At 46.6% G+C, this 16,507-nt stretch overlaps 1 protein-coding gene across 1 annotated transcript in view; it reads right to left on the bottom strand.

Moving 5' to 3' along the window:
• The window catches only part of TTC9B (tetratricopeptide repeat domain 9B), a 39,750-nt gene extending 24,311 nt beyond the window's left edge, over window positions 1–15,439 (bottom strand). The window contains exons 1-2 of the mRNA XM_068249507.1: window positions 15,409–15,439; window positions 7,492–7,990 (exon numbers count right to left, since the gene is read on the bottom strand). Coding sequence (XP_068105608.1) covers window positions 7,492–7,990; window positions 15,409–15,429 — 520 coding nt within the window. The 5' untranslated portion in view covers window positions 15,430–15,439. The remainder of the gene's footprint in view (window positions 1–7,491; window positions 7,991–15,408) is intronic.
• Between the last annotated feature and the right edge of the window lie 1,068 nt (window positions 15,440–16,507).

Here is a 16,507-nt window from a genome sequence, read left to right as displayed (position 1 = left end):
ATACAGATAAGTGAATTGGCGTCTCCCTAAAATGGCCCAAGACAGCGATACATACACTACACGATACATACATAGACACATGACTATGAGACTATGAGAGGGATTAGATTGTGAGCTCCTCTGAGGGACAGTGACAAGATAATACTCTGTACAGCGCTGCGTAAGATGTTGGCGCTATATTAATACTAAATAAAGTCAATACTAGGGAAAATTAAAGGTGGCCATACATGAGACGACTCAGCGGCCCAGCAACCATCCGATTCAATAATGATCAAATCTGATGCAAATTGGTGCCACACTAAGCATGCCCGTTTAACGATTCAACAAATTGGTTGAATGTATCAATCGGACATGCTGGGAAATCCCGGACTGTCGTAGTAAATTGGGTCCATGGCAGTAATGGCATGGGATATCGTGACAAGCAAGACGGAACCCCTCATTCTGCCCCCCCTAATGCAAATGTGCCCCCGTGCAGTTATGCTTCACCTGTCTGCTGTTGCCTGTTGTGGTGCCCATCCATTTCCGCATCTCACTCGTTGCCGGCGTATAGCACATGACATCACACACACGGCCCCTAGCACTATATGACAGTAGCCACATAGGGTGGAAATGCAGAAGAGGGACTGGCACTGTGGCAGGCAACAGTGGACAGTATAAATGCACAGGCCGGGGGGCACATATACATTAGGGGGCAGCGACGGAGGCGGCCGATTCCCGAGAGCTTTCAAGCTGAAATTGATTGGGAATAGGCCTGCTGTGTATGGGCAACCAACAGATCTCTATCTAATCAGATTCGGTCAGAGAGAGATTTGTTTCTTAGTGGATCTGCCCGTACATCACTAGATATATGGGCACCTTGAGATAGCCATACACTTTGCGATGATGGGCAGATTCGACCATGAGACAAATCTCTCTGTGATCGAATCTGATAGGAGAGTGATCTTTCAGCTGCCCATACACCACAGTCCAATTCCCGATCAATTTCATGCTGAAATCTCTTGGGAATCGGACAGCACATCCTCTGCCTGGCCGCTGTGTATGTATGTATATATGTGTGTAATGTATATGTGCTGTAATGTGCAATTACACATTACCTGTCCTGTGTTGCGTTGGCCGTCCGTCTTCCGCCTCTCTTCAATTATCTGCATACACGCTGCCGGTGTGGCGCATGTGTGACATCACGCACCGGCATGCTATGCGCCAGCAGCATGTATGCGGGTAATTGAAGAGAGGTGGAAGACAGGCAGCCACCGCGACACAGGACAGGTAATTTATAAACGCACATTACAGCACATTTACACATTACACACACATATATTGCGGGAACAGTACCGGGGGTTTCGTTGCTCCTCCCCATATCGTTTGCTGTTACCCTATCAAGCAGGTTGGCCTTACATCTTGCAGCATGTCCGATTGCCTAATGCAACCAATTTCGTCCTGAAATTGGTTGCATTGTCAGTCGCGCATGCACTTGGCGGCACCAATTTTCATCCACTTTCGATTATAATAATTAGATGGTCAATCAGTTGCCAAGTCGCCTGATGTATGGCCACCTTAAAGGGAACCAGAGATCATCTAAAGAAAAGATTTTATACATACCTGGGGCTTCCTCCAGCCCCATCCGCACGGATCGCTCCCACGCCGCCGTCCTCCTCCGCTGCCCGCAACTACGAGAACAGGCTCCCGTCACTGACGTCATCGGAGCCGGGCTATGCAGGAGAAGTGCGCCCTCTACGTATCTCTCCAGCGGCTGCTGCAGAGATACGCAAATGGGGAGCCGGTTATCGTAGTTGCGGGCAACGGAGGACGGCGGCTTGGGAGCGATCCGTGCGGATGGGGCTGGAGGAAGCCCCAGGTATGTATAAAATATTTTTTTAGATCATCTCTGGTTCTATTTAAGAGTTAATCTATTGCAGTTTGCAGTAATTTGACAAACAATACATGAAATAAAAAATAATTCATGCACTATTAATAATACAGTATTTCCAAATATAATCAATTGCTGTTAAAATTAAAATAAGCTGTCCCATTGAGAAAGACAGCATGCCTGAGCTAAACAAAAGTGTAAATAAAAGGGGAGGAGGCAAACAGCGTCCAGAAAGTGCAGAGAGTGAATAATGAAGATAAGATCACAACAGGACGCAGATTATGCCTGGACAGGACAGCTTATATGAACCTGGCTGCAGGAAAAGGAACACAAGAATCTGAGGAGGATCGCTTCTCTCACACTCACGCTGCTGCTGGTCTGGCCAGGGATTGTGTGGGCGGGCTCTCAGCTGGCTGCCTCTGTTTCATTGGTTGGAGAGAGGCACCAGCATAGTAAAGGACTTTACTGATTGGAGGGCGGGAGAGAAGGGGAAATGTTAACTTCTGCTGTAGCCAGCGTCGGAGATCCTCTGCCTGTAACAAGCTGTGCGCTGTTGAAAGTTGCAACTGCGGCATAGAGACAGAGCTACAAGGCATGTACAGGTTGGCATTGGCAAGTGTCACCCCTCCGGCCCTTTCATAGAGTCAAGTGGGGTGCGGATCACACCCCCGCTAGTGACGCCAGTACTGCAGCTTACACAGCACAAGCTGTTATGTATAGGCTCAGGGGAAACATTTCACATCAGAGGAGGGGGAGAGACCGGAGCCAGAGAGGAAACATTGTAACAGATGATAGAGGACGCGTGTGTTGCCGCAAATCTCATGTCTAACGGCAACCTTCAAAGTTTCATAGCCGGTTGATAGCCGTATATTAAAAAGTAAAATATACGGCTATCAACCGGCTATGAAACATTGAAGTTTGCCGATAGACATGAGCTTTGCGGCAACACACGCGTCCATTTCTAATCGCGGCCAATATTCTCGTACCGCTTCCTACAGGACTCCACACAGCATACCAGAATAATAAAGTTGAAAGCACACAGATGAAAGGCTGCAGCAGCAGCCCTGCTTGTCTATAGTTTCATAGAGCCTAGACAGCACATCCAGAAGAACTCATAACCTGGAAGCAGAAAAGATATGAGCCGTGGCCAAATTGGATTTTTCCTAGAGCAATAATGAATAAAAAACACTCAAAAAGACACACCAGAGCGGTGAAATGATCAGGTAGAGCATTTATTCTTTACAAGCTATCAACTGATATGTTTATTTTGTGTGAAACGTTCATCTCTGTTTTCCTTTAAGTGTCTCTTTACATTAACTTTTAAGTACTTTATTAAGTACCAAAACGTCGGTTAAAAAGTACTGACAAATTATTCTTATTATTTTCTTGCTTGCTGGTGGCTTAAAGGGCATTTTATTGATAAGATGTGAAAATATCAAGTAGGAGAAAACTTAGGAGAAAAAGTGAATTAGATCTGGCCCACTGAGTGTCAGTTCACACTAGACATGAGGATTGTATTGCATGCTAACGCAACACTAATGTGGTCATTGCAGAGACAGGTGTGTGACACTCATCAAATCAGCAGGAATGCAACTTGCTATCTGTTAATGAGTGCAGCAGGACAAAAATGAAACTGTTTATTATGAACTAGCCCTAAGAGAAATCATTGCATTCTTCAACACGTCAGTTTTGACACTGTCCACCAAAATGCTCGGCAGTAGACATAGAGACATAGCGTAAACCAGATCTAATGACTGGCCAGATTTATAGACATGAGCATTTAACCACACTATTAGTTCACCTGTTTGTCCTCCCTAATACTAACCTAACCCTTATCTGACTCCTAAAACTAAACCCAACACTTATCTGACACCCAACATTTACCTAACCCCACCTGACATCCAACACTATCCTATCCCTCATCTGACATCTAACACTAAACCCAACCTTACCTGACACCCAACATTTACCTAACCCTCACCTGACACCTAACACTAACCTAACCCTCACCTGACACACAACACTAACCTAATCCTCACCTGATTACTAACACTAATCTAACCCTCACCTGACCCCTAACACTAACCGTCACCTGACACCCAACACTAACCTAACACTCATCTGACACCCAACACTAACCTAACCGTTACCTGACACCCAACACTAACCTAACCGTTACCTGACACCTAACACTAACCTAATCCTCATCTGACACCCAACACTAACCTAACCCTAACCTGACCCCTAACCCTCACCTGATACCCAACACTAACCTAACACTCACCTGACACCCAATACTAACCTAAACCTCACCTGACCCCTAAAACTAATCTAACCCTCTCCTGACCCCTAACACTAACCTTCACCTGGCACCTAACACTAACCTAACCCTCACTTGACACTCAACACTAACCTAACCATCACCTAACACCAAACACTAACCTAATCCTCACCTGACCCCTAATACTAACCTAACCCTCACCTTACCTCTAACACTAATCAAACCCTCACCCAAGACTAACCTAACCCTCATCTGACACCTAACACTAACCTAACCCTCACCTGACACCCAGCACTAACCTAACCCTCACCTGACCCCTAACACTAGCCTAACCCTCACCTGACACCCAACACTAAACTAACCTTTACCTGACACCCAACATTAACCTAACTCTCACCTGACCCCTAACACTAACCTAACCCCCAACTGACACCTAAAACTAAGCATTGGTTCACACTGGGGGAGATTGAGATGCGTTTGACGATTGCTGGCGATTGGAAAAGCATTTGTGCAGTGTCACCCTATAAGGATGGTCCCACAGCCTTCAAAAATGGATTTGAAAATCGCATTGCAGTTTAAAATAAATCTAACTTAACTCTTACCTGACACCCAACATTCATCAAATCCTAACCTGACACCAAACACTACCCTATCCGATTTGTGACACCCAACACTAGTCTAACCCCTCACTTCAAACCTAAAGCTAACCTGACTGGCTAACTCTCACCTGACACCCAACACTAATCTAACCCTCATCCAGCACCTGTCACTAATAAAACCCTTCCCTTGATACCTAACCCCAACCTAATCCTCACCCAACACCTAACACTAACCTTATCCTCACCTGACACCTAACGCTAACCTAACCATCACCCAACACCTAACACTAACCTAATCCTCACCCAACATCTAACGCTAACCTAACCATCATCCAACACCTAACACTAACCTAATCCTCACCCAACATCTAACACTAACCTAATCCTCACCTGACACCAACGCTAACCTAACCATCACCCAACACCTAACACTAACCTAATCCTCACCTGACACCTAACACTAACCTAACCATCACCCAACACCTAACACTAACCTAATCCTCACCCAACACCTAACACTAACCTAATCCTCACCCAACATCTAACGCTAACCTAACCATCACCCAACACCTAACACTAACCTAATCCTCACCCAACACCTAACACTAACCTAATCCTCACCCAACATCTAACGCTAACCTAACCATCACCCAACACCTAACACTAACCTAATCCTCACCCAACATCTAACACTAACCTAATCCTCACCTGATTCTAAATACTAATCTAACCCTCTCCTAACTGAAACCTAAGAAGAAATTGTGTGCAGTAACCCATAGCAACCAATTCCACGCAGTTTCCTGTAGTCAGATCAGTGCAAAATCAAGCAGAATGGGTGATATGGGTTACTGTACATTCCCAATCACGTCTTGCTTTCCTAATATAACCAAAGGAGCCCTGTATGCAAGTCTCAGTAAATATAAAAACTGATTCATTGATTCAGTTCCTAAATCCAATTGACATTTGCATACAGAGTGAATTTTATACTAATTCCAAGTGGGTATATCATAAATAATCCAGCATACCTTGGCAGGATTAATTAACAGTTGCCTGCTCTTATGTGGTTTGGATCCCCCCATACCTGGGTCAGATCAGATAATAGCCAGGTCTTCTGAAAGTTTTTTTGTTTTTTTTAATAAATCCAGGATAGCCTAATTAGATTTATCACAATGTTCTCTTTATAGGACAGCACATATCAGTCCAGTCATACAACAGAAAATTTAGTAAGCTCTCAGCGGGCGAGCGCTGTTAAAACAGCGCAGGAGATTTGGGCGCAGCTAGCACCACCATAGCCATAGTAGAAATTACGGCTATAGCAGCACTCAGTGAGTAATTTGGGCACTGTCAAAAGATGGAGCTCAAATTACTTTTAAAGCACTGTAATTCAGCCGCAGCAATAGCTGTAAGCCAAATTACATCTTCCACCCACTATCCATGGCTGCCTGGACGGAAGAATAGTAATTAATAACGCCAGGACTTGTGCAGGAGCAGGGTAGGCTGTAGATCAGCTTCATAGCTATGCCTCAGCTCTCCCCAGTATGCTCTGATATGACCTATAGGAGGGTTGCAATTTTTTGCCACCAAATAACAGTTTTTTTTGTTGGATCACTTATGAAATCCCAACGGGTGATCCTTAGAAGGCGCTGGAAATGCTTTATAAGTCAGAGTTATCTTCTCTGCCCTACCACAATAGGGTGTTACGCAGAGAGGGGAAATACTGAAAATGGGATCTTCTAAGCTGGCAAACTTTTCATGAAGTTGTAGGAATCAGCATTAGTATTTTGTTGATGTGACTACAGCGAAGTGATGTGGTTGTTGCTATGAGTTACTGCATCCCAGTACATCATGAGTTCCCCAGTGTGGACCTCTAGCGACTAATGCCAGTGGGGTCTGTCCACATCACAGCTGGGTTGCCTATAATGCAGGCAATGGCATAGCTAGAGATTATGGGGCCCCATAGAAGAACCTTTATGAGGCCATCAGACCTCAAGCACTGCCACCTGCCCTTAGCCTATGGGATAGGAACTAACTGGGCAATGTACATTCCTATACAATATACACTGTGGGCACTGGTATAATGTAAGAGGGTGAAGAAACACAGGAAAATTAATAGTTAACACATCAATTACCACTTTCCCCCACGTGATCCAGGGCCCGTTAGCAGTTGCTAAGCCTGCTATGGCTATTGCTATGCCCCTGAATGCAGTAACTTGTACAGGAATTCAACTTAGGCCATGTGCAAGGTGCTAAGAGCAGTACACTCAGCAGCGTGCCTGGCCTTCATTCTCCTGTCTTTCTACAATACTGAAAGCAAACTGTCACTGCATGCTTTGGGATATAATAGTAAGAAATCCCTATAGAATTTGCCCCTCCCATCACAGGGCGAGAGCGACAAAGAGCAGGAGTGAGGATGGGGCCTCATGTGAAGAAATGACAGGACCTGAAATGTGTCCCTTTGTTATGCAATAACATAGTGAAGCAGGCAGCAATGGAGCCGTGATGTGTATGCCCTTCCTGCTGCAGGGTGATAGGGTGAAACACTCATACACCAGCTACACGGATCAGCTGGCGGTATTTTTCCTGGCCGCCCTTGGAATAGAGAGGGTTAAATGGCCTGGTTGGACCCCCTGTGCCTCCCCCCCACTCACAATGAACAGGGTTAATCTTTGTCACTTCCACATCAGTGAGTCCTCCTCCCCCGCCCCTCCACAGCTGCATCCTTCTTCCATGCCTCTACCACCTACCAGTCAGGCTGTCATAACACTCGATCTCCGTGGCCTCCACCTGCACCTTCTGAGCCTCTGTCAGCCGGGGACCTGCTCCGCCATTGGCTTTCCTCTCATCCCCATCTTCGTGGACATTCTTCAGCGCCAGTAGGGCCCTGTGGTACTTGCCTATTGCATCCCTGAATTTTTTGTCCTTGTAGCAGCGGTTACCCTCCGACTTGAACTCTACTGCTTTCTGGATTCTGGCCTCGACCTCAGGCTCGGGGGTGGTTGGCTGCCTGCCACCCCCTACGTTGCTCGGGTCTCCCATTGCCCTCACTGCGGGTCCATGCTGGGGGTATCCCAGCGCCTGTTCTCTCTGGATGTATGTTCTGTGCATAAGGGATGAATGGCAGAGATGCTGAGGATGCTGGAGGAGGAGGAGGAGGAGGAGGAGAGAGAGAGCATCAGTCCATCCCCCGCTGCATTCTGGGTACCACACAGCTGAGTTAGTCTCCTTAACCCCTTGAGCGTTGCTCTAAGTCAGGAATTCCCATGATGATGGGCAGAATGTGTCATGGTGAAGGCGATAAGTCAACAAAGAGGGATTTGTTCAATGTTTTCTTCAAGTATTAAAAAAATTGCAAACTATAGATAAAGACGGTTGTCATTACTCTGTAATATATACAAAAGGAAACAGTTTTCTATTATGATGCTGACACATACCAGACTCCATTTCTCAAAGAATTGTATTGTGTAATCGCTAATAACCAATCAAATTCTCCCTGCCGCTCTGTACAGACGCTAGATCCGTGGTCAGATGATAGTTTGTAATTGTCTCAAGCAACAATCTAGTATTACTACAGGTAAGATTACAATCTGCCATATAAAAATAGCTGTTGCTCATAGCAACCAGACTGCAGTAGTTATATGGATGGTTGCTATAGACAACAATCCTATTCTTCTTGTGCACCAGGTTTTGCTGATGGTATAATAAATTATTATTAAACACTCCATTATACAGGTGAAACTCGAAAAATTTGACTATTGTGCAAAAGTCCATTTATTTCAGTAATTCAACTTAAAAGGTGAACTTAAGGGGCCCATACACTGGTCAATTTCAGCCATCGATTGGAAATCAATTCAATCAAATCAATCGATCGATTTGAGGCCGATTTTGATCGTTTTTATCTATCTGACAGGATGGAAAATCTGGTTGATCTGTTGCTGGCAGCAGATCGATGGCCCATAGAGTTGCATTGGATCTAATGGTCTAATAATGCATTTAGATCAATTTCCAATAGAGTTCATTCTTAACCTTCCTGGCAGTTACGTTCGGGGTAAGTCGCGCAGGAGGTTTTCTCAGGCCCTGCTGGGCCGATTTGAGTAATTTTTTTTTTGCTGAACGCAGCTAGCACTTTGCTAGCTGCGTCAGCACTTCGATCGCCGCCGCCCCGCGCTCGATCGCCGCTATCCGCGTCGCAATACAGCCCCCCCCCCCCTAGACCCCTGCGCTGCCTGGCCTATCAGCGCCAGGCAGCGGCAAGGGGTGGATCGGGACTCCCTTAGACGTCACGACGTCCATGACGTCGGTAACGTCATCCCGCCCCGTCGCCATGGCGACGGGGGAAGCCCTCCAGGAAATCCCGTTCTTTGAACGGGATTTCCTGATCGCCTATCGCCGGAGGCGATCGGCGGGGCTGGGGGGATGCCGCTGAGCAGCGGCTATCATGTAGCGAGCCCTAGGCTCGCTACATGATTTAAAAAAAAAAAAAAAAACGGCTGCACTGCCCCCTGGCGGTTTTTAAATACCGCCAGGAGGGTTAAAACTGTTGGAAATCTGTTCCTAGTGTGTGGCACACATCAGATAGATTCCTGTCGGATTGGACTTGACAGGCATCTGACAGAAATCTATCTGATGATCGAATCTGCTGCAAATCTTTAAGTGTATGGCCACCTTAATATATGAAATAGGAACCCTTTGCAGGTGTTTTGGATGAATTAGCTGATTAGAGTCTGACACCTTGAGCCTAGAATATTGAACATTTTCACAATATTCAAAGTTTCTGAGATTCTGATCTTGAGGTTCTCATAAGCTGGAAGCCATAATCATCAAAATTATAACAAATTATGGCTTGAAATATCTCGCTTTGCATGTAATGAGTCTATTTCATATATTACTTTCACTTTTTGAGTTACTGAAATCAGGCTCGGATTTACGTCAGAGGACCCTATAGGCACAGATGTCCTGGCACCTTAGATTTCACCCTCCATGAATCTACAAACCGCAATCTAACTGCACTGCAAGTGTACTGGCTGTCCCAGCTGTCACTTCTCCCTTACTTCCCTTGCCCATCATAGGTAGCTACAGGTGTTCCTTAGCATTAGGTAGCCAGAGGTGTACTCAGTATTAAAGGATACCACAACTGACATGTGACATAATGAGATAGACATGGGTATGTACAGTGCCTAGCACACAAATAACTATGCTGTGTTCCTTTTTTTCTTTCTCTGCCTGAAAGAGGTAAATATCAGGTATGTAAGTGGCTGACTCAGTCCTGACTCAGACAGGAAGTGACTACAGTGTGACCTTCACTGATAAGAATTTCCCCCTTTTTTTATCTCTTTCTTGCTCTCAGAAGCCATTTTCTTCTAGGAAAGTGTTTTATAGTTGGAATTTCTTATCAGTGAAGGTCACACTGTAGTCACTTCCTGTCTGAGTCAGGACTGAGTCAGCCACTTACATACCTGATATTTACCTCTTTCAGGCAGGGAAAGAAAAAAAGGAACACAGCATAGTTATTTGTGTGCTAGGCACTGTACATACCCAGGTCTATCTCATTATGCCACATGTCAGTTGTGGTATCCTTTAAGTGGTTAGAGTTGCCCCCAAGTATTAGGTATCTAGAGCAGTAATTTGCAAACTTGGCTCTCCAGCTGTTAAGAACTACACCTCCCACAGTGCCTTTTATGAATCATGACTGTGGTTGTCAGACTTATGCAATGCTTTGTGGGACTTGTAGTTCCTTTACAGCTGGAGAGTCAAGTTTGCAGATCACTGATCTAGAGGGATGTCACTGTTTGGTAGTTAGAGGTGCCCCTGATTCAAGGGAGATCTGACCAGTGGCATGCAGAGAACAGGGTGAGCAAATTCCCATTTACACTCTCATGAGGACTCTGCATAGGGAAGGAGGGAGGGAGGCGCTCAGAGAGGGGAGTGAGCCGCCCTTCCATCATCAGGCGCCTGTAAGCACGTGCCTACAGTGTCTTATGGTAAATCCGGCCTTAGCTGAAATAAATGAACTTTTGCACAATATTCTAATTTCACCTGCTTGTGTTGCTTCTAGCGACCAGGACTTCCTGTCTAGCTTAAAGGACAACTAAAGTAAAAGGTTTATGGAGGCTGCCATATTTATTTCCTTTTAAACAATACCAGTTGCCTGGAAGCCCTGCTGATCTATTTGGCTGCAGTAGTCAATGAATCGCATCAGAAACAAGCACGGAGTTAATCTTATCAGATCTGACAATATTGTCAGAAACACCTGATGTGCTGCATGCTTATTTAGGGTCTATGGCTAAAAGCATTAGAACCGAGGATTAGCAGGACAGCTAGGCAACTGGTATCGCTTAAAAGGAAATAAATATGTCAGCCTCCATATCCCTCTCACTTCAGTTGTGCTTTAAAGAAAACCTGTAATGAGAAAAAGTTCCCCTGGGGGGCACTCACCTTGGGTGGGGGAAGCCTCCGGATCCGATCGAGGCTTCCCCCGTCCTCCTCGGTCCCACGGCGGCCGCGAAAAAGCTCCAGGAACGGCAGGGATGTAAATATTTACCTTCCCGGCTCCAGCGCAGGTGCAGTATCGGCTATCCGCTCGGAGATAGGTGGAAATAGCTGATCGCTGTCGGGCCGCTCTACTGCGCAGGCGCAAGTCTCCTGCGCAGTAGAGCAGACCCGACAGAGATTAGCTATTTTCACCTATCTCCGTGCAGAGAGCCACAACAGCGCCCCCGCTGGAGCCAGGGAAGGTAAATATATCAGCGCCTGTCAGCCTTATCGAGGGAGGATTCCGGGAAACTTCGGGGGAGCCAGCGCTGGATTGCCTGCAGCTACAGCGGAGGGGGAAGTCTCACTGAGGCTTCCCCTACTGAGGTGAAGTACCCCCCAGGGGACTTTTTTTTTGTTACAGGTTATCTTTAAGAAAAAAAAAATTAAATCTGGTTGGATTGCCTGTCATTAGAACATGGGTCAGTTAGGTCAGGTGGAAACATACAGAGCCCACCAATGTCTGCAGTCATATGCCCCTCCAGTACAGCTGCAGTTCCTCCAATACATTAGCAGATCAGTGCACAATGCCACGTCAGGAAGCTCACACTGGCCACACATGTGGAAATCTGATTATTGAGCAATCTTGCCAACAACTATTGGGGTGAGGGTCAGCCAGCTATAAAAGTCTGGTTATATGAATTTTTTAAAAAAAATGATATTTCTGGATCAAGGGTGTAATGACAAATCATGGGGTTCTGCAGCAAAACTTTGATGGGGTCCCCTCCAGTTGTTCACACCCCTCTCCCAGTCTCCCCTTGAGGACACTCATCGCTGTTTGCCGGGGTCAGGGCCGGATTTGTACTCTTTACCGCCCTAGGCCACTGTCACCAGCCGCCCCCCTCCAGTATAGGTAGCGAGATGACCCCTCCCCCTTCCTTCTATTATAGGTAGTCAGATGACCCCTCTTCCTTCACTCTAGTATATGTCGCCAGATGACTCCTCCCCCCTTTCCCTCCAGTATAGGTAGCCAGATGACTCCCTTAATCCCTCCTTTTCCCACCCTCCCCATCTTTCAGTATAGGTAGCCAGCTCGCCTTCACACTGCAGCAGTAATCAGTGTCCCTCATTTCTCCACTCCTCTCCAGTTAAGCAGCTTCCTCTTCCTTTCTGTCTCCAATGCTGCCCAAGTCCATAGCTGCTGGACCCAATGTAAATGTGCACAGAGAGCACAAGGTGGCTGCTACACAGACAGCTTGCAGCAGAGTACCCCGATCAGGCGCTCGTCTGATCTCCCTGCATTGCAGCATTTGCAAGCTTGCAAATGCTGCACTAGTTTAGCCTGCTGCTTTGGTGCCCTGCCTCCTGTGGTGCCCTAGGCCATGGCCTAGGTGGCCTTGGCCTAAATCCGGCCCTGGCCGGGGTGCGTTTCTAGAGGTATAGATTCAGGGAACTGTGCCCCCATTGTCAGGCTGTCAGCACCCAAACATCCGAATATTGCCTGCTGCACCCACACAAATGTATCGTGTCCGGAAGCAGGAAATTTGGGCGCATGAGGCAGGTGGACAAAAAGGGCGCCGCCATTCACTCCCATTATAAATATCGTTTAATGGGCGCCCAACAGGAAAAAAGGGCGCCGGAGAAAAATAACGTTTTAAAAGCGGCGCCCGGAGACTTTTAATGTTTTATAACTGCTTCTCATGATTACACATTATTTAATGATTTATAATTTTTTACACACTATTTTTAAACGAAAAACAGTACAATATTTTTAAAACATTATTTTTAAACGAAAACTTGTAAAATATTTCTTTTTCAAACATTATTTTTAAACGAAAACTTGTAAAATATTTCTTTTTCAAACATTATTTTTAAACGAAAAACCGCACAATATTTTTTAAAACGTTATTAATGCTTATCACAGGGGGTCTTAGGTTTAGGCACCACCGGGAGGGTCTTAGGTTTAGGCACAACCAGGGGGGTCTTAGGTTTAGGCACCACCAGGGGGGTCTTAGGTTTAGGCACCACCAGGGGGGTCTTAGGTTTAGGCACCAACAGGGGGGTCTTAGGTTTAGGCACCACCAGGGGGGTCTTAGGTTTAGGCACCACCAGGGGGGTCTTAGGTTTAGGCACCACCAGGGGGGTCTTAGGTTTAGGCACCACCAGGGGGGTCTTAGGTTTAGGCACCACCAGGGGGGTCTTAGGTTTAGGCACCAACAGGGGGGTCTTAGGTTTAGGCACCAACAGGGGGGTCTTAGGTTTAGGCACCAACAGGGGGGTCTAGGGGTTAGGGGTAGGTACAGGGAGGGTTACTTAGTAATTTTTGTTTTAAACGTTATACGTTTCACTTTTTAAACGGAAGATTAACGTTTTTACAATTGCCGATTTTATACACATTATTTAATGATTTATAACTTTATAAAACATTATTTTTAAACGAAATATAGCACAATTTTTTTTGAAACGTTATTCATGCTTAGCGTTTAAAACCGTGCGCCCTTTTTTCCCGGCGCCCTTTTTTAACGTACGCATCGTGTCCAGTGTCGCTTTCACTTCAGTGTCACATCTCCATGGCGACAGCGGTGTTACTCTTCATGTGAGCTGCCTTCATGTACTTGGGGGTTACATGATGAGAGCCATGAGATGCACCAGCGCCATAAGAGTCAAGATGCTGAAAAGGAAGCATGGAGATTGCATGGCTGGAGGGTGGTAAGGTAAGTTACTGCATATGCTCACCACTCTGCATTGGAAGGTGCACATGAGGCTACCTAATACTGGGGAGAGACACCTGAGGATAACTAATACTGAGTGGGAAACACTTGATGCTACCTAATGCAGGGGAGCAGTACCTGAGGGTATATAATACTGGAGGGAGACACCAGAAGCACTTGAGGATACTTAATACTGGTGGGAAATAACCTGAGGCTACCTAATACAGTACTCTAATATGGGGGGAGGAAACACCTGAAGCTACCTAATACTGGGGGACACACCTGAAGGCCCTTTCACACTGGGGCAGTGCAGTAAATTTACCGCACCCCACCGCAGCCTAATGTTTGTCTATGGGGTAGTTCAAACTACCCACGTTGTGGTACGCTGCTCTTGAAGTGCCCTAACGTGCGCCCATACCTACATCACCGTGTGACTCCTGCGGGGATCTGCGTCAGACCAGAAATCATGTAAGTCTACGGCAACGCAAGTGTATTTAAAAAACCCGCCACCGTTTTTTTGCGTCGCACATGCGTGGAAGCGTATTTTAGCAATATGCTTCCACGCACGTCTTCGATTGGCCTACAGGAAGTGAGCATCATTTCCTGCTTGGCCGGATGCCAGACAGGGATTACTGCATACAATAATGCGGTAATCCCAGAAGGCCTGTTTTTGCCAGACGGTAGTCTGAAGCTGGCCTGAGGCTACCTAATAAAGGGGAAACACCTGTGGATACCTAATACTGGGGGAGCCCCTGAGGGTACCTAATATTGGGGGAAATACCTGAGGCTACTTCATACTGAGGCTACCTAAAACTGGGGGGAAGGGGGCAGCACCTGAGGCTATGTAATATTTGGTAGAGATGGGAAGTTCGGATCTTTTCAATGATTCGGATGATTCGAATCGGATCATTGAAAAGATCTGGATCTTTGATCCGAATCTCGGATCATTTTACTAGGGAAGCATTGGGGGGTGAAATGACTAGCAGGACAGGACTTTCCCTGTGGTGGACGGAGAAGGGGAGGTGGGTGGACACACAGAGAAGGGAAGAAGATGGACAGAGGGCGGGGAGTGGACAGAGAAGGGAGAAGGGACGAGCAGAGAGCAGAAATGTTTGTTTGCACACAATACCCACATGCTGCAATCATATGCTTTACATATATTTCACCTATATGTTCATCTGTATACTTTGAATGCAAGCGTCGCACAAGTGAAAGAAAGCATTCCCCAAAGCATTCCCAGAAGTGATGTACAGCTGTTTAGAGCAGTGCAGGAGGATCATATTGCCCTGCAATCACAGTGCCTGCCCTTCTAGCGCTGTCTGGAAAGTTACTGAGCTGTGCTGAGCTGAGCCAAAAGTTTCCCATTTGTTCATTGTGCACAACTACGGAACAGACAGCCTACAATCAGCAGCACATTGAAGCCAGTATGTGTGCTCTACACATATCTGGCAGTGGCACCCATGTCCCCTCTCTCTCATCTACCTGTCCCTGCAAGGCTGCCATCTCGGCTCTGCTTCCAGGACCCCGCTGCCCGCTGAGAGAGGGGGGAGTGCCGCTCCTGGCCCCGCCCCCTTCACGATCCGAATCACTCATTTTGATGATTCGGATGATTCGACTCACAAAAGAGATTCGGATCAAAGATCCGAATCGTTCATGATCCGGACAACACTAATATTTGGGGAGAGGACAGAGACACCAGCTGAGGCTATGTAATACTCGGGGAGCAGGGGCACCTGATGCTGCACACTACCAAATCAGCACCTCAGCCAATCATATTGGGGCAGGAGAAGGCATGTGTGGGGAGGACAGACACTGCGCCACTGCATCTGGGTGGGGCAGGACAGAAGGACATACAGACACACACCAGATGACTTGGAAATTATTATTATAGGCAAGGTTTGCCGGATCCATTATATTTGCTACACCTTAGTAAATCAGGTCCAGTGAGTTAATCAGAGCGGGTAGTTCTGTGTAAACGTGGATTTTGATTAGTATTACAATTATAACTGTTGCACTTTTTATTCTGTACAATACATCACAGGGAGTCTCATTCACAAAGTTTGAAAAAAAACTCAAGTACTTCTCTTCATTTTGTATCACTAGGCGATCGTGCTTGCGCCTGTCTGTGGGAAGTGTGGTTGTGCGCGGGAATACTCACCTGACGATCATGTTTGCATCTCTCTGTGGAAAGTGTGGTTGTGCATGTGAGTCTTCGCCCTCACCAGGCAATTGTGTTTGCGTCTGTCTGTGGGAAGTGTGGTTGTGCGCAGGAATCCTCACCAGGCGATCATGTTTGCTTCTGTCTGTGGGAAGCATGGTTGTGCATGGGAATCCCCACCAGGCTATCATGTTTGCTTCTGTCTGTGGGAAGTATGGGTGTGAACGGGAATCCTCACCAGGCTATCATGTTTGCGTCTGTCTGTGGGAAGTGTGCTTGTGCGCAGGAATCCTCACCAGGCGATTAGGTTTGCTTCTGTCTGTGGGAAGTGTGGTTGTGCGTGGGAATCCTCACCAGGCGATCAGGTTTGCTTCTGTCTGTGGGAAGTGTGGTTGTGCGTGGGAATCCTCACCAGGCGATTGT

This window comes from Hyperolius riggenbachi, chromosome 8 (assembly GCF_040937935.1).
Source record: "Hyperolius riggenbachi isolate aHypRig1 chromosome 8, aHypRig1.pri, whole genome shotgun sequence".
Lineage (NCBI taxonomy): Eukaryota > Metazoa > Chordata > Amphibia > Anura > Hyperoliidae > Hyperolius > Hyperolius riggenbachi.
This window is presented reverse-complemented; position numbering and strand designations above follow the sequence as displayed.